The 27,334-nt window shown below is 48.4% G+C and overlaps 1 protein-coding gene across 3 annotated transcripts in view; it reads right to left on the bottom strand.

Moving 5' to 3' along the window:
* Rph3a (rabphilin 3A) overlaps window positions 1-27,334 on the bottom strand; it is a 79,164-nt gene that overhangs the window by 32,335 nt on the left and 19,495 nt on the right. For 2 of the 3 annotated variants that reach the window (XM_075980820.1, XM_075980828.1), the window contains exon 1: window positions 5,783-5,923. In XM_075980820.1, the coding sequence (XP_075836935.1) occupies window positions 5,783-5,811 (29 nt within the window). In that variant the 5' untranslated portion in view covers window positions 5,812-5,923. Of the gene's footprint in view, window positions 1-5,782; window positions 5,930-12,621; window positions 12,634-19,597; window positions 19,675-27,334 lie in introns of those variants that run through there. The other variant, XM_075980838.1, reaches the window with a different exon arrangement.

The raw sequence follows: 27,334 nt of genomic DNA, 5'->3' as shown, positions 1-27,334 counted from the left end.
ACTCCTCAGCCCATTTCTTCTGTCCATAAACCACAGGGAATGGTTTTCAGCCAGGGATGACTTTGTCCCCCAGGGGCCACTGCTTAACGTCTGGAGACATTTTTGGTTTTCATAGCTGGTGGTGTTATCTATAGGCAGCTGAGAGGTGGAACCCAGAGACGCTGCTGAGACATCATACGATGCACAGCACAAGCCTCGATATGAAGAATTTCCCAGGTCCACACACAGGTAGGTATTGAGGCTGAAAGGCAGGGCATGAGGGGGACTTGGGAGCCACCCAACTGGACTTCTGGCTTTGCAGATGGGTTATGGGATGTCTCGAGGTTCAACAGCCTCAGTGACAGCCCACCCACCCGTGCTATTCACACAGCATGGCCATTTACAGCCCTTTGGTGGCAGACACTGGGGCAATTAGGGAAATTTTAAAACTGCCATTTGCTTTGGTAGCGACAGGTTCCATGAAGCTTCAAAGATGGAGTATGTGCGTGCATATGTGTGTTTGAGTGTGTGTGCACGTGCATGCAGCCATGTGTGGAGATCAGAGGTCTTTGTCTCTCTCCTTCTTACCTTTGGAGACAAGTCTCTCATTGACCCTGGCTGTTGCTCACTGATTCTGCTAGCCTGCTGGCAATGAGCCCTTGACATCCATCCACTGTCCCTAGCTCCTGACATCCATCCACTGTCCCTAGCTCCTGACATCCATCCACCGTCCCTAGCTCCTGCTGGCTTTTAGATGAGGGTTGAGATCCCAACTCAGGTCCTCACATTTTCTTGGTAGCTATTTTACTAACTGAGCCAGCCTCCAGCTTCAAGGTTTGTTTACTTGCTTGTGTTGTTGTTGTTGTTGGGGTTTTTTTGTTTTGTTTTGTTTTGTTTGAGACAAGGTCTCACTCAGTGCTCAGAATGACCTTGAACTTGATATTCTGCCTCAGCCTCCTGAGTGCTAGGATTACAGGCATGTACACTAAATACGGCTAAGGTTGAATGGATACTGAAAGAAAGCATTTATCTAACACCTGGGGAAACTGAAGCGCAACTTAGCAGTTTTTAACACTGGGAGGTTACAGAGAACCTATTAAAGCTGATGGGGTCCACGGACAGTTGCCTCTTGTGAAAAGATGAACGTGTGTGTAACTATGTCCCGACCCTGACTCACACTGCACTCTGGAAGGCCTGGGCTCCAGACTACCGGAGAAAGGACTGTGTAGACGGGACAGGACTGACCTGGCTGTCTGTGTCCTTGCCCAGCCACGGGAAGGACATCTCCTAAGGACAAACACTGTGGAAAAATTCTGTGTCAAACAGTTGGGATGGGGGATGTGAACCCCGACGGGGAAGTGGCCGGGACACAACAGGTCTTTCTTCATCTCTGACTCCTTCCTCCATCATCGAGCTGGGAGCCGAGGTTAATGACAACTCTGATTACTTTCTTTGAGCCCGTCTGTTTCGGGAAGCTGACCTCGAACCGAGCCACCCAGCTGCTGCCTCTTTGCAGGCAGGATACGTGCAAATGCCTTGGAGGAGATCCAGACAGAAGGAAGTGCAATGGGGACACAGAAGGACAGCCTCATGGACCGAGGCTCTGTCACGTAGAGGGAGTGGGGGTGCAAACAAATTTTCTAGGCAAACGACTTAGCGCATCTGAAAGTCCAGTGACCGTCAGTGTGTCTTTCCAGCTCAGTTGGAGCCCTTTCCCACTCAGAGGAAGCCCCCGGCAGCCTTGTTTCCGTGGAGATGTGGCATGGCTGTGTTTGCTAACACATGGGGTGAGAGATTTTTTTTTCCTGTGGCTATATGCCTGATCCCAAATTCTGTGGGACAACCCTGAGCCTCCCGTTAGGTCCGCTTATGTGCACAGCTCAGAGGGAAAGATGACGGTCAGTCACATCTTCCCCTGCACACACCAGCTATCCTTCTCTTAAGGAGATGGAACCTTCGACCATGGCCTCAGTCCCAGGCCTGGCCATAAGGACGTTTGGTGACCTCCACCTTTGCACTCCTGAGACCTCGCTGTGAAGGGGCAGCTAGGGGTGGCTACTGAACAAAGAAGGACCCTCCAGTGTAGTGTAATCCCACTGCCAGCTGCACACAGTGAGCAACCCAGCTGCCCCACACGACAGGAACCATCCAGCAGAGCCACGCCTGAATTCTTAACCCCTTCAAGTCTGTGCCAGCTAACCATGGAGAACAAATCACCTGTGCCCAGAAAGGGAACGCGTGCGAAGGAGACAGCTGGACAGGATTCTCTCCTGGTCATCTCTCTCTCTCCTCATATCCTGAACAGGGCTGAGCTGGGGAGAGGGTGGAGGGCACGTGAGCACTGAGACCCTGGGATGGAGCTGCAGGAAGGCAGCTCGGGACTCTGCACAGCCTGGGGCTCTCCTGGGTTCTTACTTCCAGCAAAATTGTCCCACAGAAGAAGAATCAAAGCCTCCTGGGAGGCCTGATACCTTTCCCACCAGAAATCAGAGCCCGACACTACCAACACTTCCAGCAGAGGAAGCAGATTAACAAGGCAGGAAGGAGTCTGCCGGAGAGGCCACCTGCTAAGCTTGAACTCCTCAGTAGAAGTTTGGGCTGGCAAGGCGGCTCTGCAGGTAAAGGGGCTTGCCGCCAATACCTGATGACCCCCAAGAATTGCTTCTGACCTCCATGCATGTACCATGGCATGCATATGTGCATGAAAAGCAATAAGATGGAACATATATGTTTAGAAGTTTAGGTCCACAGACAGAGAGAGGGAGTCTGCGGGCAGGTCCGGGGAAGAAAACATAGCGTTAAGGACATCATTCTGGGGCCAACCAGAAGGGGAGTAAACCTAGCATGTCTATGACCTTTTCTCTCCCAGCCTCAGTTTCCCCATCTGTGCAGTAGAACTGCTATAATACCCACTCCACAGGGTAGAGAGGAGCAGTGACTGTGTTGGGTCAAGTGAAGTTTTAAACCACAGGACTCAGGGCTGAGGGCTCAGTGGGTAGACAGCTTGCCTACAAAGCACCAAGCCCTAGGTACCATGGCCAGCACTGTAGAAACTGGATATGGTGGTGCCCGTTTGTCACCCCAGAACTCAAGAAGTAGAGGCAAGATGATCAGAAATTCAAGGTCATCCTCAGCTACATGGTGGGCTCAAGGCTAGCTTGGGCCACATGAGAACCTGTCTCAAATAAATAAAGCAAAATGCAAAACTTGGTACATTGTAGTGTCCCTTGTGGGGATTTTTGTCCATGTTGATTTAAAGCGACCTCATACTGTCCCAGATGGCTTCACTAGGGTAACGGAAAAGAAAACTCAGCAACAGGACTCAGATGGGGACAGGAGCCCCTGAAATCCTAACCCAGTTAAAAAGATTCCCCTTCCTCAGAGGCACAGTCAACCATGAAGGGTGATGTCCTCACCACACACAATCACTGCAGCAGCTGAGTGAGCAGGAAGGCACCTGAGAGTCAACTGGGGAAATGGAGGCAGAACCTTTGCTCACTGAGAGCCTTAGGTTTCCCAGTGGTTGCCCCGGAGAGCAGAACCCCGCCTCAGCCTCACTCCCACCCGGCTTTCATTTGATTCTCTTCCGGGAGGTGTAGGAGGGACCGGAATGAAGGCATGGTGTGGAGCTTAGAAGACACAAATAGCATCGGGCTTGCCTCTGGCGACGTTGCCAGAGAGGGCTGAGGGCTGCAATGGAGGAGAGACGGATTGCCGGGCTTCCGGGGCTGCCCTCCCCACTCCGGGAAGCCAGGGAGAAAATACACCAGCTCAGCTGAGGTACACCCTGCCAGCCCAGATTTGGCCCAGGATCCCTGGAAGCCTCTCAAGTCTCCTTCCGGGGAAGCCAGGGGATGCTGGGACCCCAGGGCTTGCCAAACTGGAACATCCCAACACAGGTGCAGACCAAAAGCGTCAGCAAGAACCAAAACAAAACAAAAAGTCTCTTGCTGTGAAAACCAAATCGGCCCTTGGATAGCTACCGTTTACTGAGTGTGTACTTCACCATCGTCCTTGGCACATTTATTCACCAAGGAGTGTCATCGCCATTTTGCACATGAGGAAACTGAGGCACAGGAGCAAAGAGACTAGCACAAGATCACAATGGAATCAGGATTTGAACCTAGGTCTCCTTGATCTGGGGAGCTCTCACCAATGATGCTCTGCCTCACAGCATCAAGTCAATGTCAGGCTACAGAAGGAAGACAGGGACTCACTGACCCTGTGCTAGAAGTAGGAAGGAGTGCCCTTAAAGCCGAGGACAAGGAAGGCATCGATAAAAGTGTGGCTGGGTCAGGTTCTCTACAAGGTACGAAGAATTGTTGGCTCTCAGCTTCTCCTTATGCAATAGCCCAGGATGCCAGCCTGTGGAATGGCATCACACACATCTGCAGGGCTGGAAGATAGCTCAGCGGTAACGAGCCTGCTGTGAGCCCCAACAGTCATGTAAGTCAGGCATGGCGATAAGTGCCAGCATGTAGAGGTGAGGGAAAGGGGGTCCCTGGACCATTGACCACCCAGTTTAGCTGAATGGGTACACTGTAGGTCAGAGTCCTTTTCAATGAAAGGTAGAATATGCTGAAAAAGACACCAGGAATCTGCATGCGCGCGATGCAAACACACAAAAGCAGGACACATTGGGACAGTAAGGGATTTCCTGAGGGCAAGTGGCAAGGTAGCTTCTCAGCTGCTCCCCAGTTCCCACGGAGACTGGAGTGTAAGGGACTGTTCTGTGGGTCCCTCTGGAGCCATGCCTAGAGTCTCCTCTTTCCTTAGTCACCCCGACCCTGATGAGCCCTGACATTTTCCCAGCCACTCAGCTCCCAGCTGCCCTTCAGCAAGCACTCTGTTCTCTTCTGTGTCTGCTTCCTGCAAGCCCCGCCTCCCTCCCCATCCACAAGTCATTAGCCCTGCTTGCTGAGACCCGCTTTGCCCTCTGTCCTCCCATCCATTACATACAGTCACAACTGGGGCACACCCATCACTCACTCTATCCTCTTTAGAATCCGGTGGTGTCATCATGCCCTTCCTCCCATCAGCAGATGGGGCTCAGGGAGATAAATCCGTGTGTTCCAGTTCCACCATGGACTCCGGGTTCTCCAAGCCCAGAGTGCGTGTGTCCACACTGGGTCCACCTCAGCTGCCTCCTCCACACAATGCCTGCCTGCCATATACTACCGGTTACACTGCCAAATATTGCCAGTGTGGCTCTATAGCTCGCTCTGAAGTGTGTTCTTGTATGTTCTCTTTAACATGTTTATGGGATGCACAGCGGTGCTTTACTACATACATATGAGCTGTCATGATCGGGTGGGTGTCCTTGGTGTGTCCATCACTGGGAATACTCAGCACTGCTCTGCCAGCTGTCTTGAAATTCTCAGGTCACTATCACCCATGGTCACTGGGCTGCACTGTAGGGTACCAGATACTTCTCCTGCCCCCTGCCCCATCTCTGAGCCTTTGCCTATAATGTCAAATGCAGTGTCTTCTGTTTGCCATCTCCACTAACTCCACCCTTAGTGAGGCATTCAACGCTTCCAGAACTCTCTATGAAGCTCTCATTAGCTAAGACAGCCAGTGTTCACACCCACAGCACAGCCTCCCCATCAACCTCCCTCTACCCTGTCTCCAAACTTCGCTGCTTCCATGCACACTGCCCCAGACCTTTCTGTCCTCTATCCCTCCTCCTCATCTTCTGGATTAGATTGCCATCTCATGCAGCAAGGATTCTGACTCACAAGTGGTCAAGCGCTCCCACCCCAGTGTCATCATGCAGCCTGTAGGGAGGTGAAGGCAGCCTCACCCAATGCGCTCCTGTTCCATCGCCTCCATCTTCTCCGCCCGAGCAATCACCTTGTTGATGATCTCCTTCTCCTCGTCTGTCAGCTCTTCCTGGTTCCTCTGCCTGTCAGTCTTCGCTCCAGGATGGACAGACCATCCTGCCTGTAGCCTGTGAGGTCAAGGGAAAGATGTGAGGTGGGCTGGGGAAAGACAGGGGAAGGCATGAGATGGGTCAGGACAGAGACCCAGGGATCTGTAAAATCAGGGCTGAAGCTTCTGCACGCAGCCTCACTGGCCTAGGGACCCTGGGCAGAATGGTGCCTCTGAGCCTCGGCTTGCCTGTCTGAACAATGCAACATGCATCATTCCTTCATTCCACTCTGATGCATCTATTTTAGGAAGTGTTCCAGATCACACACATGAAGAAAAGTTAGAAAGCAAGACATTTTCAGAAAGAGCCTAAACCAGAACACCCCCCCACACACACACTCACACACACAGAACATACAATGCAGAGAACAGAGTCAGGCCAGGTAGACCCCATGGATGGCCTGACCCAAAGATGTTTTGTTTGGATACATGTTTGTTTATTTATTTATAACATGATCTCATGGAGCCCAAACTGTCCTGGAGCTTCCTCTATAGCTGAGGATGACCTTGAACCCCCACTCCCCGTCCTCCTTCCTCTACCTTCCAAGCGTGGGGTGGCTGATATGTGCTGTCATACCTGGTGGGGGGAACAGTTCTCTTTAAACTTAAACAAGGTGAATAGGGTTGTAAACATATCTTTATAAGGACGAATAACCAAGTTTTCAACCATTGAAGGCTCTGTGCATTCTCACCTGCCCCAACCCTTTTGAGACTGGTTTTATGTAGCTGAGGTCGGCCTTGAACTAGCTATATATCAAAGGCCAACTTTGAACTTCCAATTCTCCTGCCTCCATCTCCCAAGCGCTGGGATTATGGTATGTACTACTACCTGTAATTTGTGTGGCACTGGGGCTCAAACCCAGGGCTTTATCCATGCCGGACAAGCACTATTTCAGCTGAGCTATGAACCCAGCCTCTTTCTACCGCCTTTAAAAATCAAACACAGAGATAACTGACCATGTCCAGGCCAACAGCTTCGGTCCTCACAGCACCCTGCCCTGGTTCCCCTTTCCTGGTGTGCAGGAGGACCTGCTAGGAGCACTTCATTGTGTTCATGGAGAGCACTGCCTGTCCTCTCAAGTCTGTGCTCCACAACACAGAGCTGAGATACCCCACTCCCCTGATGGAAACACGGGTGTGGCCCAGAGCAGGTGCCCCAAGAGGACCCTAGAACAGCGCCTCACTAACAGGGAAGCCCAGAGCCAGGCAGCAGTTACAGTCACCCACATTGTGAACATGCCAGATGTTGCCCAGTTCAGCTCTTTAAGATGCTTGATGTTAATGTCTGTGGATTTTACCTCCATAATAAAAGCCCATTGCTCTTTCCCACTTTGGCAAGTCCCTTCAATCTGTTTTCCCTACCCCACTGCTGACCTCCCCCCCTTCCTCCGCTCTGCAACCACTGAGTCCCAGTCACACTGGCATCTTTGCTCAACTTGATCACCCAAATCTGGTTTCTGCCTCAGGACATTTGCCTTGGCCTACCCCTCCCTGCCACACCAGGAGCCCTTTCCTCCTCCAACAGCACACCAAGTTCAAATTCTCTACCACATCCCTCTCCAGCTGAAGTCATCCTTAAAGGATGCTCTTGGTAGTTGTTAATTCCCACCCCCACCCCCCACTGAGCTTCAGGAACCTAATCACTATTGTGCCCTGGCACTCAGATCAATATCTGAGACAGGGGCACACAGTCACCTTGACTAGAACCCAGGCTCTTGCGAACAGAGGGCTGTTAAAGTCTTCCATTAGTGGTCCACAGGAGGGTGGAAGCAAGGTATACCCCTCTCCCTCAGTCTAGGCACCAAAGGGCGCTGTCCCTGATGGTGAAAGACTCCTAGGATCCTTGGGACACTGGGAGTTCAGAGTCCATGTTCACCCAGCCCCCTTTCAGGCTCTGGGGTGTGTCCTAGTATTGGTCAAATTCCTTAGGAATTTTTGCAAAAGTTGGACTTGTCTCCCACCTCTGGAGGCAGGACTCCTAAATTAAGAAAACTTCAGGCCCCTTTAGACTATGCCAAGACCTCCTAGGTGAGCTGGGAGAGTGAGAGAAGAGAGGCCAGCCTGAGGTCTCCTCACCCTACTTGAGAGGGACAAGATGGCTCCTGACCTTTCCCACAGAACCCTGTCAGGTCCCCAGGCCTGTGGTTCACTGTGGGGATGATGGTCTCCTCCTCCTGCCCCATTCTTCCTTCTCTCAATTCCACCTCTCTTCCTTGCTTGCTCCTCAGGTCCTGATTTTAGTTGCTTTCTTATTGAAGAGAAGCAGCTTAAGGGCTCATCTTAACTCGCGGTGCGCAGATACGGCCCCTCACACCAGGAAAGGCACTGGCAGGTGGCAGGAGTGTGAGGCAGCCGGTCACGTGACATCACAGTCAGGAATCACAGAGAGATGAACCTGGTGCTCAGCTCGCGGTTCCTTTTGTACTCAGTGCAGGACCCCCGCCTGTGGGATGGAACTGACCACATTTGGGGTAGGTCTTCCCAGCTCAGTTGACCTAATCTCAGCGGGTTTTCAGAATGATTCTAGTCAATTTGACCATCAATATGAACCACCATGGTCCGCTGCCACTTCATTCCTGCTTTTATATAGCAATTCCATTCTGACCTCAGGGAAGATTCTAGACCTCCTGCCCCAGCACAGACCCCTAAGAACACGTTTTATGCTTCAGTGTTGTCCCAGGCACCGTAGCCAGCACCTCCCTCCCACCGATCATCTTACAACGTGCTGGACTCTGTGCACACCAGAAGCTTAAGTTGCTGCACAAATGTGACTTCAGAAATGCAAATGGACAGAGTGGATATGTCCCCAAGGTCCCTCATAGGAAGACTGCCTCCCTCTGTAGACGGTAGAGAGCAGAAGGCTGATGGAAGTGGCCGCTCCCTCTGGATCCTCCTCCTATCTGCGATCTAAAATGTGCAGTTGGCCCAGCTCAGCTGGTGTTTGAAAATGTCCTCATGGGTCTCAGTGGGAGCCCGCATACCTCCTGTCGATTACATGCTTTCATTCCCAAAGCAAACAGAGGGAAATGAGATGGGTTTTCAACCAAGATCTTTTACTCTCTGGGAACAGAAGGTCCCCCTGGGTTGTGAAGCCTTGTGGACATGGGGGCCTTGGGACAAGACAGTGAGGACTTTGAATATAGGATGCTATGGTAGTTTGAATGTAATTGGACCCCAGAATCTCATAGGAAGTGGCACTATTAGGAGGTTTGGCCTTGTTGGAGTAGGTGTGGTCTAGGTGGAGGAAGACTAACACTATTGAGCTGGACTTTGGGGTCTCATATATGCTCAAGATACCACCCGATGTCTCTGTCTACTTCCTGTTGCCCACATATTAACTTGTAGCAGCTTCTTCTCCAGCAGCACGTCTGCCCGCACCTGCACACCACCATGCTCCCCACCACGGTGATAATGGAGTAAACCACTGAAACTGTAAGCCAGCACCTCAGTTAATACTCTCCTTTCTAAGAGTTGCCATGGTCATGGTGTCTCTTCATGACAGCAGACACCCTAACTAAGACAGAAGCCACTTGAGTGTCATTAAGACGGGGTCTAACACCAAGATTTTGGTGTTGGGTTTTTGTTTTGCTGTTGTAGACCTTTCTGGCAGAGTCTCAGGCATCCCAGCTGGTCTTGAACCTTTTATGTAGCTGAGGATGACCTTGAACTCTTGATCCTCCTGCCTCTACCTCCTGAGTGCTGAGATTACAGTATAGTCCATCATGCCCCCTGCTGGGGCTCAAACCTGGGGCCTTATGATGTCAGACAAGCACTGTACCAAGGATCCTGCTAAAAGCCAGTGCTGGAGCCAGGGCTCTGTTAGCCACAGGACAAGTTACACCAAGGATTGTGTGCCTGGAGGGCCCACCCCATATCTGCCGGCTCAATCCTCTGAGAAAGCACGTTCCCAGGTAACCCAGCCTGAGATTAAGTGGCAATAACTTGAGGATATGGTGTTTCTTTCTGTGGGTTTATTTACAAGTTAGATAGCTAGGGTATCTGGGGATCACTGAGTAAGGTGCTTTAAGATGGTTTGTCACACAGCCAACACTAGCCAATACATGACAGCCAAGAGAGAGAAGGGAAAACCCGCCACTCACCTCCACTCACTTTACAGGGTAGCATCATTTTAAATCGCAGCTGTATAAAGTTCACAGCTGTATAATATGCTCATTCACGGAAGGTCTTTACCCAGCTATATTCCCATTGCTCGGCAATATTTAGCTTTTGAATAAAATATTATTCAAGGAAAATTCCACTGCTAATGGAAGCAGAAAGATCGCCACTATTGACGGTTCGTTTCCTGGATGTCTAACCCTTGGGGGGAAGGAACTGATGTAGGCTAGAGACAGCATGGCCAGGAACTCACAGAAACAGCCCCTGCTGCGTCTGCCCCTGCACCTAAAGAAAGTGGAAGGTCACTGCCACCAAAGCCTGCATCAGAAGACCCCAGACAACAGGAGATGGGTGACCCTCCTGGAAGTCCCTGAAACACACAGAGGACACCTCACCCCCTTCCCACCACCCACCTGCATTCGTTTCACACACGCACTCGTCACGTCACTGCCAGATGGCTCTGTCACTACATGCCTGCTCCCCAGAGGAATGGCATGATGGTATACAGTAGGCACTTGGTCATTTTGTTTTCTTGAGACAGGGTTTCTCTGAGTATCCCTGGCTGTCCTGGAACTCACTCTATAGACCAGGCTGGCCTTGAACTCAAGGCATTCACCTACCTCTGCTGATTGAAGGCATGTCACCATCCCTGGCAATACTTTTTAATAAAGGAAGGAAAAATGGAGGGAATCAGATGAGAGAGGAAAAGAGAAGACGAAAGGAGGAAGAGTAGGAGGGAGCGGAGGGAGGGAAGGGGAGCAAACTCTCTCTCAGCCTTCAGCACCTCGAAGCCTGTATGAGCTTTGAGACCCTGTGGACATAGCCCTGCTATGTTCTATTTATAGTTTTGTTTTTGTTTTTAATTGTTTTAGAGGCTGGGAAGCGACTCGGCAGTGAAGATCACTGGCTTCTCTTACAGAGGACTGAGGTTCAGTTTCCAGCAACCACATGGCAACTCGACTCAATATAAAGTTAGCATACAAAGTAGTGGGTTTTACTATGGAGTTTTCAGGCACACATGTGATTACACTCAATCTCTTCACCCTCTTTCCCTGCCCCCCTCCTCACCCGTCCTCCCTCCTGCTACCCTCTCCTCCCAAGGAGTCCTCCCTTCTGCTATCATGTCATGTGTCCTCCATCACCCTTCCTTCCTCCCCTGCCCATCCCAGAATATTCTTCCTCCCTCTCATGGTTCCCTTTCCACCTCATGACACACATGCACACACACTTCAGTCCACATACAGCATCTGTCCCTTTAAGACATCATTAATCTGACAGCAACTCAGTCCCAGTCCCTGACACATCTGAATAACACAGCCATCCATGCTTTTATAAAAGGCAAAGTTTGCCTGACCATGGTCCCATAGGCCAACCACAGAAATCACTAAGAGCCCAAATTCTCCCGTAGGGCATATGGGGAAAATGAGACTCAGAGCAGAGGGTCACACGGGTAGGAGTTATCAGGGTCCAGCCATTCCCTGGAGGACTGAGGGTAACATTATTTGGATCAAACCCAACATTCAAGCCTGTTTTCTTCCCACCACAACTGCCAATGGGAAGACAAGGTGGTGATTCACACCTCCATTTGATTGCTGGTGCCTTACAGTTTACATGTGAAGGCTCCTCTACCCACTGATATAGACGGGCAAATTGTCAAACCCATTTTACAGACAGGATAGTCTAGGGACCCAGAAATGGTGGAGACCTTGCTACATAAGGCCAGAGTGATGATGAGTCTTAGCGTCCCATCATTCTAGGATGACAATGACATCCTATAGTGTCTGAATGTATTTGTCACTGAGATGGACTGCCTGGCAGCCCCTTTGTTGGGTCCGGCATCCAATTTGTCACGCACAGTTAGTACATGAATTTAATTCAAAACACAAATGTGGTGAGCAAAGCCCGACACTGGGAGCTGATGGCACAGCTCACGGCAGTCAGGGTGACCTCCAGAAAGAGACAGCCGGGAGGCATGGACTAGACAGCCTGCCAGCACTGCCCCAGTCACTAAAACTTTGATTCAGAACAGCACCAACCAGAGTTATGGTCCTAGAAAAACTTTGCAGGAGCAGACACAGACAGGACTGTTGCCCAAAGTCCCAAACACTAAAACACTACGCAGAATCTCGACTGGGAGCTCACTCAGGAACACATTCCATCTTTCTACCAAGACAAAATTTCCTTTTGAAATTTTATATTTCCTTCCTGGAAATATACACAGTGTGTGAGGGGAGGGGGGTGTGGGTGTATGGGTGTGTGTTTGTGGGGGGGGAGTGTGCATGTGTGGCTGTGGGTGGGTAGGTGTTTGGGGGGTAGGTGGGGTGTGTGTTTGTGTGGAGGGTGTGGGTGTGCATGTGTGTGGGTGTGGATGTGCATGTATGTGTGTGTATGGCGTGTGTGTGTATGGTGTGTGTGTGCGTGTGTGTGGGGTGTGTGTGTGTGTGTAGGTGTGTGTGTGTAGGTGTGTGTGTGTATGGTGGGGGGGGATTTTTGTGTAAACTTGGCTCATTCCTTTCTTTACCAGCTCATCACACTGATCAGAGAAAGCATCAAAATTCAACTCATAGAAAAATAAAAATGAAGTGGAATACTTACTGTTCCTTGTCACTGCAGGCATGCCAAGCAAGAGAGAAAGAGAAAACAAGAGAGGTTAACTAGGAATTCTCAGGACCACAAGGTGGCAGTTAAGAGTGTGTACTTGCTCTCAAAGGGGACCTGAGTTCAGTTCCCAGCATCTCTGTCATCCAGCTCCAGAAGTTCTGCCCTCTTCTGGCCTCTGTGGGTACTGCACTCACACATGCACATACATTTAGAGACACAAGCACATATACATAATTAAAATAAAATAAATCTTTTAAAAAATCCATTACCATGCCCACATTGTTCAGATGTATTATCACAGTTTGAATTCTGATGGCTCACTTTCGGTTTTTGTGGTGTGTGTGATGTGTGTGTGTGCACACACATGCACATCTTTCATTTGTTTGCTTTGAGGCCTTAACTTCACAGCAATCTTCCTCCATCAGCTTCCCAAATGCAGGTATTACAGAGCTGTTCCTCTGTACATTGGATTTATTTAGTGTCACATCTAAACCATGGCTGGCTCTGGTTAGAGCTAGAAAATCCTGCCTGTAAGTAGAGACCCATTAAGTCAATTAATAAACCACAGTGATAAGCCCTCTTTTCCTCTCCTCTTGGTTCCCTTTGCTGAAATAGAGGGCTGTGTGGCCCAGGCTGGCCTTGACTACATAGAATACAGCCAAGAATGCCGTGAGCCCCTGATCTTCCTGCCTCTACCTACTCAAAGCTGGGATCACAGTGTCCATACACCATGTTTATACAGCCCTGAGGATTGAACCAGGGCCTGATAGACAAGCACTGCCTACTGAACCATCCCTGGCCCCCGTTTATATGTCTGAATAACGTTTGCATGTGACATGAAGGAGTTCATTCAGTGAAAGTCTGATTTTCCCCATCGTGGGCTGTGCTGTTTCAGACAGTGGGAGATCCTGTTCAGGATACATGTGGAGTGCAAGCCCTGCTACTTCAGGAAGGAGATGAGATTTTTGCCACCACAGGCAGGTACTTCAGTTTCCACTTCGCATCCCTGGCACTGCCTGCTGGCGCATCTCTCTGAACATCCTCACTCTGCTCCCACATGGACAGGAAAGATGCATACATTCTTTTCCACCCTGCAATGGTGCCTGCAGAGACGATTCCTAGGTTCCAGGAGGCTGAGCTAGAAGGTTTCTGAAAATTATAAAAGCAGGCAGTCTCTTTGGTTAGACAGCAGCTGATGAAGATTCTAGTCTTCATCGCCCAGAGGAAGATGTGAACATCATGTTCCTCCCGTGTCAGGCTGAGGTACCAGGCTTGACAGCGTGCGTGATAGCTGCAGTTCGGCCATCATTTAATGTCTGAAGGGAGTCGAGCAGCAAGCAAGGCAGCGTGTGTGTTCAGAGTGCCAAAATGCATCATGGGAGCACAGGAGTGGTTAATGAAGCTGCATCTAGACCATTTGAATAATTCTAATTTAATTGCCAGGCAAATTGTTTGGCTTCCTATCAACGAAAGTAAATTCTGATGGATGGGATTTTAATTAACTCATGTTTCTTAAATATTGTACCCTGTCCACCCTCTGGGCAACTGCTTACCTCGCAGAGACACACTTTTTCATGGGTAGAATATTATCTACAAAGTAAGTTTGTCCAAGATGACACCGAAGAAAATGCTTGAGGTGTCCTGCTGAGAGGAGCACCCACCTTTCTGTGGTGTCTTCCAGAGGGTACAACTCAGGGAACAGGGGAAGTCTGTAGGTAGACCCAGGGAACAGATGAAGGACTTTAAATTTTTTATTATTATTTCAAATTTAGATGTCGAGGTGTGTTGTCTGCACTTATGTCTGTGTACCACACACGTGTCTGGTGCACAAGGCAGCCAGATGAGACACCAGACCCCCTGGAACTAGAGTTAAAGATGATTGTGAGTCATCGTTTGGGTGCTGGGATTCAAACCCAGGTCCCAGATGGAGAAGTTTTGTTTTGGAACATATGGGTGGGTCAAAAAAAAAAACTCTTCCCCAGCTTTTAACTAGGCCTTAGACAAATTAATTAAGGCAAATTTTTAGATAAGATCTCATGTAGCCTAGCTGGCTCCAAACTCTGTAGGTAGCTGAAGATGAATTGAATTTATAATCCTCCTGCCTCCACCTCCCAAGTTATGGGATTATAGGCAATGCAAAGTATTTCTCAAAGCCTTATGCATGGTGGGCTGTGAGCCATATCCCCCAAGCCATACTTTCAATTGCTGCTCAAGGACTGTTAGATAGAAAGGATTTTTCTTCAACTCTTTAATTCAAAACAGACAAAACAGGTTTCAACAAAACATAAAATGGCTTCCCACCTGAAGAGTTTGTTATGAAAAAGAAACCCTAAGTCACAGACAGTGGGAAATTATAAAATTCCGTAACAAAGGAACTTAACTTGAATAACAAATTTAATGACAAGAAAATAATGGACCTTCTCTTAAAAACACACAAAGATGGGGCTGGAGAGACAGCCCCACAATTAGGAGCACAGGATGCTCAAGAACAGGGGACCAGGTTTCAGTTCCCAGAATCCAAATGGCGACTCATAACCATCTATAACTCCATTTCCAGGGGGCTCTTATGCCCTTTTCTGGAATCCATGAGTATGCACATGTGTGTATGCACCCACCACACACACAGACACATACAGGTCAGTCAGCACTAGAGAATGAGACCTTGTCTAACAACAAGAATAATGATAACAATTAATTTATATTGATGATAATGATGTTACTGAGGGGACAATGTAAATGAAGACTGTACTCTGGTTTCCTGATTGCCCCAATCCAAATAATCACACAAACTATATTAATTACAACACTGCTTGCCGGTGGCTCAGGCATATTTTTAGCTAGCTCTTACATCTTAAATTAACCTGTTTCCATTATTTTATATTTTGCCACGAGGCTCATGGTTTGTTACCTTTTGCTTTTTGGGTAGCTACATGGCATCTCTCAGACTCTGCCTTCTTTCTCCCTGGATTCAGTTTAGTTTTCCTGCATAGCTCTATTCTGCTCTGCCATAGACCAAAGAAGCTTCTTTATTAACTAATGGTAATAAAACATATACAGCATACTAAAAGGAATCCCACATCAGGCAGCATATTTGGACAGACTTAGCAATGTTCTCAGTCATCATGACTGACTAGAATGACATCACAACATTCAGAGTGGGAATATGACAAGACATCCCTCTATATAGTGCTCATAGTACTCAGGAGTAATAAATCAATAGCAGGGAGTATCAACCTGTGATTAGGTTATTTAAATGTAATTAATTTCAAGTACTCATCACCTTGTGTGTAATAAAGTGTGATTGTAAATTTATATCAATTAATTTTCAGTTACGGCCATGGTCAGTAAGTATCTTGCAAAGATTCTGACATTTTCATGTTGATTGTGAAGAAGTCCTGTGGGTGATTGGCATACCACTGAGTCAAAAGTGGTCATTCATGAGTGACATTACCACATGGTCAAAGACATGAAAGGCACACTCAAAGCTCATCAAAGAGTGCTATGGGAATTTATTCAGTCAATAGCCTTTGAGATACCAGCCCATCAGGGCATGGTCTGAGGTACTGTAACACAGATAAGAAGCATGCTTTCCCTCTTTCTGCTTGGTTGGTGGTCAAAGTTTGGTTCGCAACCCCACGCCCACAGAGCAGGGAATGCAGTGACTTTCTATTGTGAATGATCCCCAATAAACATTTGTTATCTTTTATTGTGGGCTCTCGTAGACCTCCTTTAATTACACAACATTATGGCACCCAATGTGGGGCTCAAACCTATAACCCTGGGATTAAGAGTCCCATGTGCTACTGACTGAGTTAGCTGGGCTGACTAGCTAGAAAGAGCATAAATGTCCAGTCTTCTTGCCATTGTTCTTCCCTCAGTGAAAAATGTAAACCAAAGCTCTGGGAATATCACAATTCCAGTCTTTCCAGCATGTGTAAAATCAATGTGAACAGTCATGCAGGCTGTCATGCAGGATTTTCTGAAGCACTGAGTCTTTGTCATAAATGCCCCAAGCAGCTTCTAGTGCTGAGTCAAGTAAACAAGTCTCTGGAAGTCCAGTTCCAAAGAGCATGCGGTGTCCAAATATGTAGCCCACTCCAAGAACCAGTTTACATTCATAACACATCTATAACATCAGCACTTAAGGCACTGAGGTAGGAGGAGTGTGAGTCCAAAGCCAACCTGGGCTACATAGTGAGTTCCTGTCTTAAAACAAAATAAAAACAAAAGAAACACAACTAATAAACAAAAACTGATCAAAGAGCGGGAGACTTAGAGAACCAGAAAAAAGACTAAAAATAATGAAAAGAAATGACCATAAATAAAATAACATAAAATTCTTAAAATATAATAGAGTGGCTTAATGAAAATGCAGTGTGCCCTAAAATACCTCAGGCTGTACTCTCTAAAATACTTCAGGCTGTCCTCTCTAAAATACCTCAGGCTGTCCTCTCTAAAATACTTCAGGCTGTCCTCTCTAAAATACCTCAGGCTGTACTCTCTAAAATACTTCAGGCTGTCCTCTCTAAAATACCTCAGGCTGTACTCTCTAAAATACCTCAGGCTGTACTCTCTAAAATACTTCAGGCTGTACTCTCTAAAATACCTCAGGCTGTACTCTCTAAAATACTTCAGGCTGTCCTCTCTAAAATACCTCAGGCTGTCCTCTCTAAAATACCTAAGGCTGTCCTCTCTAAAATACCTCAGGCTGTCCTCTCTAAAATACTTCAGGCTGTCCTCTCTAAAATACCTAAGGCTGTCCTCTCTGGGAGGCTCAGACAGAGCAAGGCCTATTTACATTGTTTTATTTAATTATCTCTTTTTGCTAGATTCTCCCTCTACATACAAACTGTTTCTTTCCATTATCTCTTTGTGATACAATCTAGAGTAGGTATCCCCACAGTGTTTCTTTTAGCTGCCTGTTTTTACTGGAGCCTGTACTGTACTGGTTACAGATGTAACATTTCTTTTGAAAACTGTTTCTTTCACTGGCCCACTTTCCCTACAGTATAAGGGAGATGATAATGACATTGTCTCAAAAAGAATTAGTAAGTATTATTTATTTTAATAATTATCTTTTGCTTTCCCAGAAAGTATGTAATATCTACTTACATCCTCTTGTTAAAGACAAATTCTTCTTTAATAGAAGTGGGGGTTTGTGAGTCACATTTAAAAAGCTAACAATGGGAGTGTTTCATAGACAAAGGGAAACTGTGACCAAGGATGGGTGCACTTTTCCACCAATGAGAAGGGATCTTGGTTGACAATTCTTCTGCTTTCTTTTACATTTCTTTTTATTTTTTTTTGCAGGGGATGTTTATTTATTTATTTATGGGTTTTTTTTTTCGAGACAGGGTTTCTCTGTAGCTTCTTGTAACTAGCTCTTGTAGACCAGGCCGGCCTCAAACTCACAGAGATCTGCCTGCCTCTGCCTCCCAAGTGTTGGGATTAAAGACGTGCACCACCATTGCCCAGTCTTTGTTGTTATTTTTGAGGTTATATTTTAATTGCAACAATCCTCCCTTCCCTTTCTTCCCTTAAACCCTCCCATATATGCTCCCTGCTTTCTTTTAAATTCAAGACGTCTTTTTTCATCAAGTGTTAATGCACGTATGCACGCGCGCGCGCGCACACACACACACACACAGCCATAAATATAACCTGTTAAATCCATATAATGTTATTTGTGTGCTATATTTTCAGGGCTGTTGGTACTGAACCAATTGCTGTGCTCATCCTAGGGAGAACCACCCCTCCCACTCCTGACATTTCTCAGTTGTCTGCAGTTCTTTGTGTAGGGTTGAGGACTCATGGGATTTCCCTGTCCAATCTGGCATGTGTAGAAAATCGCAACCAATCAAACTGCAGCATTGTAGAGCCAGGTCCCTATAGATACATTGACAACATTCCCATATCTCAGGCTCAGGGAACATTGCAGAAGAGGGAGCTGAAAAATTGTAAGGGCCAGAGGAATAAGGAATTTGCTATGAGATTGTGTCTCCTAGGAATGTCAGAAGCTACACCCATAAAGTCTCACCAATATAGCTGCCCAAACATGAACGGAACAAGGACGACACCAATGAACATGCCAAACTGGATGGGGGGGGCAGAGTCCATCAAGCCTCAAACAAGAGGGAAACCACACCCAGTGCTGGAAATCTGGCAAATTACTCAGTGCTAGTGAAATTATAGTAATTGAAAGAAACTCTCCAGCCACTAATTTACTAAACCAGTATAACCCAGAACAACACTCTGTAAACATTTGTCCTGTACCCACAGGTAAGTACAGTCTTCACCCTTCATCAAAGTTTCATCTTATAACAGACATAAAGCACTACAGAAAACCTTTCCACATTCTCTGGGCCAGCAATAGTCATCACCAAACAGCCCCATCCTCCACCCCCATGACACATATTCTTGTGATTAAAATAATCATGTTCCCAACTAGGAACTTCAACCTTATGATGTCTTAAAATTCTGTCCAACAGAGCCACCACACTGAGGCATAGAGGACAGAGAGGCCATCTCTAACCCATGCCCATGGGGCTGGGTGAGTAACACAGATACCCAAAGTAGGCTTCCTATTAGATACACAATAGGAAATAGTGAGGGTATGGAAAATTGAGAAGCTTCTACCATAAAACCCACCATGGGGCTGGGAAGCTAGGGAGCTAGGCCTGCACTGAGAGACCCTGCTCCAATCAATAGAGCTGGGAATGATAGAGGGAGATTTCCAGTGTCAACTTTGTTCCTCACAAGCAGGCATATACATGTGTGCCCATATACATACATATATATACACGTACATGTATATATATGCACACTCATACACACATGCACGTACAACACACACACACACACACACACACACCTAGCCCAGGTAAGGAAACTCACACCTCCTTCTTTCTGATATAGACACTAAGGAATGCCCAGCTCAAATGAGCTACTTTCAGGGTCACCGCAGACTTACTTTGACTGAAGCGGGCCATCACCAGGGTGCATCCATCGGTTCACCACAGTATCAGTCATGGCGGAAGGCTGGCACACCTGGAAAACCCAAGATGGTTATCTAATCATCTGGCCATTCTTAGCTCATGAGTCCCTACTCTATGCCACACATGTGGGGACACAGAAAAGGGAGGGAGCTTGACCCAGTTGTTCCATTGTCCAGGAGCAGAACCTTGTACCCCTAAGGGGAAGTGACCCCTGAGAGACACAGCTACCTAGTGACGAGAGATGGGACGGCATGTTTTCCGTTTATTATTAACACAGGTCTCCACTGTAGTGCTGTTGGGGGCACAGTTGTGGACTTTTAAGGAGGTGTTGACGTCACTGAGAACTTGTCCTTGAAGGAGAATGAGGGACCTTGGTTCTGTATTCTCTCTGTGTCTTGGCTGTGGTGTGAGTGGTTTGCACATACATTGCCAGCTATGACAAAGGGCACAGATATGGGGTCACACAGTCTTTGATTTGAGCCTCCAGACTCATGAAATCAACCTTTCTCCACCTCACACACAGCCTATGGTTGGCTTCTTGTCATAGTGGCTTACGCCTTTCTATATCTGTCCTGCCCAGGATCAGTTTACCCTTCACACATCAGTCTGGGAGAACCCAAAAAACTTATCACAGTTTGTTAAACATCTCCACAGTCAGACACAGGGAACCCACTGGCCCAATGATCCCACCTCTAAGCGTCTCCTGGGAGGAGTGAAAACTCCCTTCACTATAGGAACCTGACATCCATAACAGCGGAGTGGAGGTGACCCCAAGTCACCACACCATGGACAAGCGTTTGAAATCAGGAAAGAATCAGATATGCTTGCTTATTGTGGGGGGCCCTTGAGGGCAGTGCCTGAAAGAAGGAAGCCAGAAAACAGTCTCTGCTCAAATGCCTCCTCTTCTAAGAAGACACCTTTCCTGGCCATTCTAAGCCCCTCCCAGGCCCGTTCTTCCTCATCCTACAGCTAGGCATGGCATGTGATTTGTCTTCTTGCTAGCTGCATTTGTCTCTCCACCTAGTCCATGGGTTCCAGACTCAGGGCTGCATTTGTTCAACTGCAGCTCCTCAGTGAACAAGGGACCAGTTCATGGATCTGGGAGCCAAGCAGCTGTTCGGACTGTGCATGGAAGAGGATCTCACACTCTCACATGAACCTCTGCAGGTAACTCATACCACTAAGCTCAAATCCCTGTGCTCACTTCCTGGGATTCTTCGTAAGTTCTGCATGAGAGATGCAGAAATGTTTATTTTGCAATCAGCCCTACATGCGATATATAGTTAGTGCTCAATAAGTGGCCATATAGATTATAAAGGTTGGTGAGTACATAGATGCATGAAACATTAGAGCCAGCCCGCTGTCAGTGTTGTGGATCCCAGGGCCATCCTGCATCTTGGACTGCCACAAAAGCTACTGTCCAAATCCCAGAAAGACCCATTATAGAATCCCTCCCCTTCGCACCTTGTCCCTGTCAGCATCCCAGAATCTTCTTGGTCTTCTGCTGCTTAAAGATAAGTGGGGGAAAAAACCACAGCTCACTTAAGAGCCCTAGCAGTGTCTGAAGTGACCTGGTGGGGCTGAACTGGGCTGGCAGGGGCCTCATGTAGTGCTTTGGAGAGCTGCAGGGGTCTGTGTCACCTGTGAATGTGGGGGGTGGATTCAAAACTCTAGCCAGCCTCTGTGTCCCACAGCCCTGCACTAAATCATGGGAGACCTGAACCCAACATCTTAGATGGCATCTGGACACTTCTGATTCCATCTCTACCCTCTTCTGCCTCTGGCTCATTGCTGCCCATTCGGGCTCATGCAGAGCTGTTCAGATTACTGGAGAGTGAAGATGAGGCCAACCAGGGATGCAAAGCACAGAGGGAACTCGCATGAACAAATAATATCCCAGTCAGACATATACTATGCTTGGCCCACATGGTATTTTAAGTAAAATTAAGCCAAAAGTAAGGCAGCATTAAGACTGGGAGCTTCTCCCAAAAAAACTGAGTTAAAAACAAAACAAAACAAAACAAATAAAACATAAACAAACAAATGCAACTCATGGAGGGCTGGGGACGGCTCAGCCAGTAACATGCTTGCCTCAAAAGCACAAGGGTCTGTGTTTGACCCAAAGGACCCAGGTAGCAAAGCTGGGCTTGGTGGCAAGAGCCTGAAACTCAGCTCTGAAAAGGCAGAGGCAGGGGGACTCAAAGCCACTGGCCAGACAGATGGTCTAGTTTATTTGGAAAGTTCCAGATCCCAGCGAGAGACCTTGTCTCCAAAAACAAGATGGCTGGCTCCCAAGGTTGTCCTCTGGCCTATACACATTTCCCTCTTCCTTTCCCTACCTCTCTCCTTCTCCCCTCCTCCTCCCCTTTCTACTCCGAGAACACCCACTATCGCTAAGTATCTACCACTGGTCTAGGCCTAGAGATACAGCATTAAAACACAAACTAGAGATAGAAGTGAGGGTCCGCACAGAGCTTGACCTCAGGTGGGGAAGACAGAAAACACAGGCCAAGTGTGAAGCACACCAGCTACTGATACATGGAAGAAGGCAGGTGGGAGGAAAGGAGGCTGTCAGGAAGGTCTTGCTGAGCCACGATGTTTGACCTGGAGCAGGGGACTGATCTATGTGGACAAGTGGGGCAGAGCATCTCAAACAGATGAAAGGTGAACTTCAAAGGCTCCGGAGTGGGCAAACACGTGGGAAGCTAGAGAAACAGCAGGGAAGCTAGAGCGGAGTGAGCGAGGTGTGAGTATCCGAGAAGCAGTGTCTACCCACAGATGATTGGCTATGAAGCTTCCCATGACCAATGGAGTGGCGGCATGTCTATTCAATCAGGAGTTCAAAGATGCAAATGCTCTAGAGATGGCTTCTTGCTGTATATGAGGAGCCCAGGCTAGCCCACTGGAAGAGTTACTCCCCCAGTCAAGTGAGCCAAATCTGGCCTAGACCAGAGGATCTGGCCTGATGGCATCCCTAGAGACCTGATGGCACAGACAGACTGATAGAAGTTGCTGGCCTAGACTCAACTCCCACATGCAACCCTCGATCCTTCTCTGAGTGACTCTGGCAAGCTAACCCACTCCAGGGCGCTCACCTCCCAGGCACTGAGTGACTGTCCTTGAAGGGCTTGTCCGCCGACTTGCCCTTCCAGGCTCCAACCAGGCAGCACTCTGTCAGTGTTCCTGGTGCACCTGGGAGAGGTGCAACAGACACCTGGGATGCACCATGCATGTGTGTGCGTGTGTGTGCGTATGTGTGTGTGCATGTGTGTGTGCACGCGCATGTGTGTGACTGTGTGTGCGTGTGTGTCTTGTGTGTGTGTGCATGTGTGTGACTGTGCGTGTGTGTGCATGTGTGTCTTGTGTGTGTGCATGTATGTGTGTGCACGCGCGTGTGTGTGACTGTGCGTGTGTGTCTTGTGTGTGTGTGACTGTGCGTGTGTGTGCGTGTGTGTCTTGTGTGTGTGCATGTGTGTGTGCGCACACATGTGTGTGTTTGTGCATTGTGTGTGTGCGTGTGTGTGTCTGTGAGTACGCACATGTGTTTGTGCCTATGCATGTGTGTGTGCGTGTGTGTATGTAGGTCAGCTGTCATTTCTCGGGAGCTGTCCACTGGTTGTCAGTTCAGCTAGGCTGGCTGGCTAGCAAACCCCAGAGATCTGCCTGCCACCCTCTCTCCATTGTTGGGGTTAAGGCAAGCACCACCATGCCTATCATTCTACGTGGGTTCTGGGGATTGAACTCAGGTCCTCATGCTTGTGTGGCAAGCACTTTACCGACTGAGCCATCTTTCCAGTCCACATGCTTCTCCAATTTAGTATTGAGGGGAGGATAAAAGCACCCCAACTTTCCTTCCAGATGGTTCTTTCTCGGTATTCACCATCGAGGCTCAGGTGTGATTCACCTAGTTCTGTCCTTATGATGAGCCTATGACCCACTTCTGGTCAGTCAGTGGTTGGTCTGCTGTGGCTGGCTTACGGATGAGCATATGACCTGACTCTGGACCAATGAAAGCTTTGACGGAATTCTATAGATGATTTTCTTTCTGTCTCCAGTGCTGAACTGGTAGGGACAGAATCCACCTCGCAGGGAAAGCCTGCTACAGGGGGATGGAGAAACGCTGCTGCCTCACGGTACACAGGTGGTGGGGGTGCTGGATCCCACCATGCCTGAACCCATATTTGTTATTTTGGTTATAATAAGCCAATGAAGTCAAATTTGAATTGAAGTTTTGCCACTGTAACATTCCTGCATTTGTATCCTTGGGGTCCCATGTCAGCTTGGAACAAGCAGGGATTCCAAAGGCAATCAGAGCTGGTGGGACCTGAAAAATTAACACCAGTCCCCACTGGAACCACAGTTGGTCCTCTGACTGGCCACTAGGCTCTGCCATCGGATGCATCCTCCCCAGAGGGACCCTGCACTAGCAATTAAAACTCAGCGACAATAAAGAACACTAATTAAAAGCAAAACTAAGTACTTAATAAGACAAATGAAGTAACGTTATTAAAACTGGGGATGAACAAGCTGGCATTAATTAAAACCAAAGACAAATGTCTTCCCCCTTTAAAAACCGTGTGTGTGTGTGTGTGTGTGTGTGTGTGTGTGTGTGTGTGTGTGTGCACTCCTAGAAAAAGTTTAAATTGTGCTGACACACTAGCTGATGGGGCAGACATGCTAGGACCAATGAGTGAGGCCTGAGGGTGGGAGGTCTCCCCAAAAAGGACGAGCAGGGTGTGGGAGGGGAGGGACTGAGTGAACGAAGACCCAGAGCCACAAGGGATGGGGATGTTGGGCAATGGGAGATTTGGTGAATATGGATCCTGGATGGGAAGAATGCAGTATTGAAAGCTGGCCTGCCTTTTCTGAGCAACCTTGGGCACACTCCTTTCATCGTATGCCCCTGTTTCCTCACATAAAGGCTAGGAACAAAAGTAGGACCCATCTCAACATGGAACCACGAGAGTTAAATGAGATAATACACGTGAGATCAAGACCAGGCATCCAATAGTCCCTGGTGGAGTGGAAGCATCATCAATTTATTACTGCCAAAGTCTGCTGTGTTTTCCTAAAGAGATGGGGGTTCTACTTTGGCTTAAGAATGACATGTCCCCGGCTTCCTGAGCTCTGGAGGAGGACACGGAGATGATGGTAACCAAGGGAGGATGGTCAGCAACATCCACACAGGTAGCAATGACAGCATTGTAATACTGAGGGATTATCACTGTGGCTGATGGTTGGGTGTCCCTAGCCCTCCCTGTGTGATAGGAGCTCTTTACTCCCCTGAGGAAAGCTGCCAGTGGCCACAGGAAATGCCAGGACCCACAGACTCTCCAGGAAGAACCCCAAATGCAGTGGCACACACTAGATTTCCCCATCCTCTGTGTGGACGGTCATAGGCCTACGAAAGCAGGCTTCCCTGTATCTGGTCCCAACAGATCAGGAATTCAGAGCAGATGTCCCCTTCAAACCCACATTATGCTCTGACTATGAAATGGCCCTCACAGGCTCGTATCGAAACATTCGTTCCCCAGTTGGCAGTGCTGTTTGTGGAGACTGTGTCAACTATCAGAGGTGGTGCCTGGCTGGAGGAAGTAGATCTCCAGGGACAGGTCTTTGACTCTCTGCTTCCTGGACCACCAGGATGTGAACAGTCTCCCTCACACCCTCCTGTTGCCAGGACTGTGCTTCTGTCATGATGAACCAAAACCGTGAGCCAAGATAAACCTTCCCTCTCATGCAGTGTTCAAGCAAGGGTCCCTAACACACCTGGCACACCCAGGAACCCCTAATAATGATAAACACAACACCGTGTTCATTAGCCCAGTGCCTGATGTGCATCCTGCCTGGACTTACCTCAGGCTGGAGACCACACTGACACGTCACAGGCAATGCCACATTTCGCTACTACAAAGGTCCTAGAAAATGGGACTGTTCGCCACTCGGTGTGTGCGTGTGAGTGTGCACACATGCATGTGGTGTGTATGTGTGTGTGCATGTGTGCAGATGCCAGCATATGATCCTGACTGTTGTGTCTCATGAGCACCATCCATCTTATTCTTTTTCCTGTGTGTGCATATGGTGTGTGCATTTGCACTCATGTGTGTTTGCATGTGTGCGCACATAGGTGTGCATGGGTGGGTACTTGTGCCTGTGGAGGCCCAAAGCTGACACTAGATGCCTTGCCTTCATCACCCACCACTCTAATCATTCAGGCGGAGTCTCTTATTGAACCCAGAGCTTGCTGATGCTGGAGAATCTCATCCCAGCTTGCCCTGAGGATGTCCTAACTGCCTCTCAATTGCTGGATTATGGGCAGCCACAGATCTGCCCACTCTTACGTGTGTCCAGCGACCCGATATCTGATCCACACAGTTGTGTGACAAGTACCTTATTTACTGACTTCTCTCTGGTCCCACCTTATTTCCTTAAGACAGTATTTCTCCCTGGCCTTCAGCTCAGAAGTAGGAAAGATGCCCGGCACAAGGAACTGCTTGGCTCCACCTCCCAATGTTAAGTAGCAGCATGTGCCACCATGTCCTGCTTTTAAAACATCCATCTAGTGGATTGGGAAACTGAAGCCCAGACAGGTAGAGTCACTTATCCCAAGATACACAGCCATCACCCCACACAAATAGCTTGTGTATTTGAATTGAGGCCACGTGCCCACATACTGGCTCACGGAAGGCAGGGCAGAGGATCCCAGGAAGAAACCAAGAGAGCCTCTATTCTGTCCCTTCCTGGGTCATGGAGTCCCTCCAACCCCCAGTCTACACATCTGAACATAGCAGCTGCCTGTGTTCAGATACCCTCTCTTTCAGCTGCCCTGACGGTGCAGCCCACGTCCAGGTTACTCAGGCAGGCAGGATTTACTCTCCCTCCTGAGGCACAGCTCAGGACTGATTACCACACTTACGCATGCGCTCACAAACATCTACCCAAACAGGAAAACATGATTAGAGGGGACTGTGCATCAGAATCAGACACTTAGCTTAATGACGCCTGTCCTGCTACGAAAGGACTGGGCAGGTACTGGCTCACCTAAGCCCCAATCATAGTGCATTATGGGAGAACACAAGTCCCCTGACCTTCTTTGCCTTGGGATAGGATGCTGAATGGAGAGAGGCATCCACTGCCTTACACCCCCTAGCAGTCCTGGTCCCCTCCTGGAAGGAGCATTTTGGTCAGCATTGGGTCTCCTCCTCTATCTATGAGCCCCTTCACCCTGAAGCACTATTTTCTATTGAGAAAACAATAAAAAAAATATTGGATTCAGTTATTAACTTGATGCTCTTAGGAAGAAGAAAGAGCCGCATAGGCAGCATGATAGATGAACCTATGACTGTGCAGCTTGCCGGGCACACTCTAGTCTGCCCACCAGGATGTCACCATCCACCCTGCCAGGGCGCAGAGGCTTCTGTAGTGACCGCATCCACTGCACTCTTGAGTTGGTTGGGCTCCAACAGAAGACACCAGCAGAGGCTGGGAGGAGGGAGAGCAGGAGGAGGGAGAGGCTGGGGTGTCCCTGAGTCTCCCTGTTGGACATCATAGTTTGGCAGTAGGGAGGAAGGATAGAGACAGCCAGAGTATATGACATAGATTATATAGTACATAGAGTATATGACAACCACCATGGTACAGGCCATGAATCTCTGCACAAGATAGTAGGGTTGACTGTCCAGATGAAGGAATGAGCCTCCTACATCTGCTGC

Source organism: Microtus pennsylvanicus, chromosome 1 (genome assembly GCF_037038515.1).
Source record: "Microtus pennsylvanicus isolate mMicPen1 chromosome 1, mMicPen1.hap1, whole genome shotgun sequence".
Classification (NCBI taxonomy): domain Eukaryota; kingdom Metazoa; phylum Chordata; class Mammalia; order Rodentia; family Cricetidae; genus Microtus; species Microtus pennsylvanicus.
Note: the sequence above shows the minus strand (reverse complement) of the source record. Positions and strands in the feature narration are given on the sequence as shown.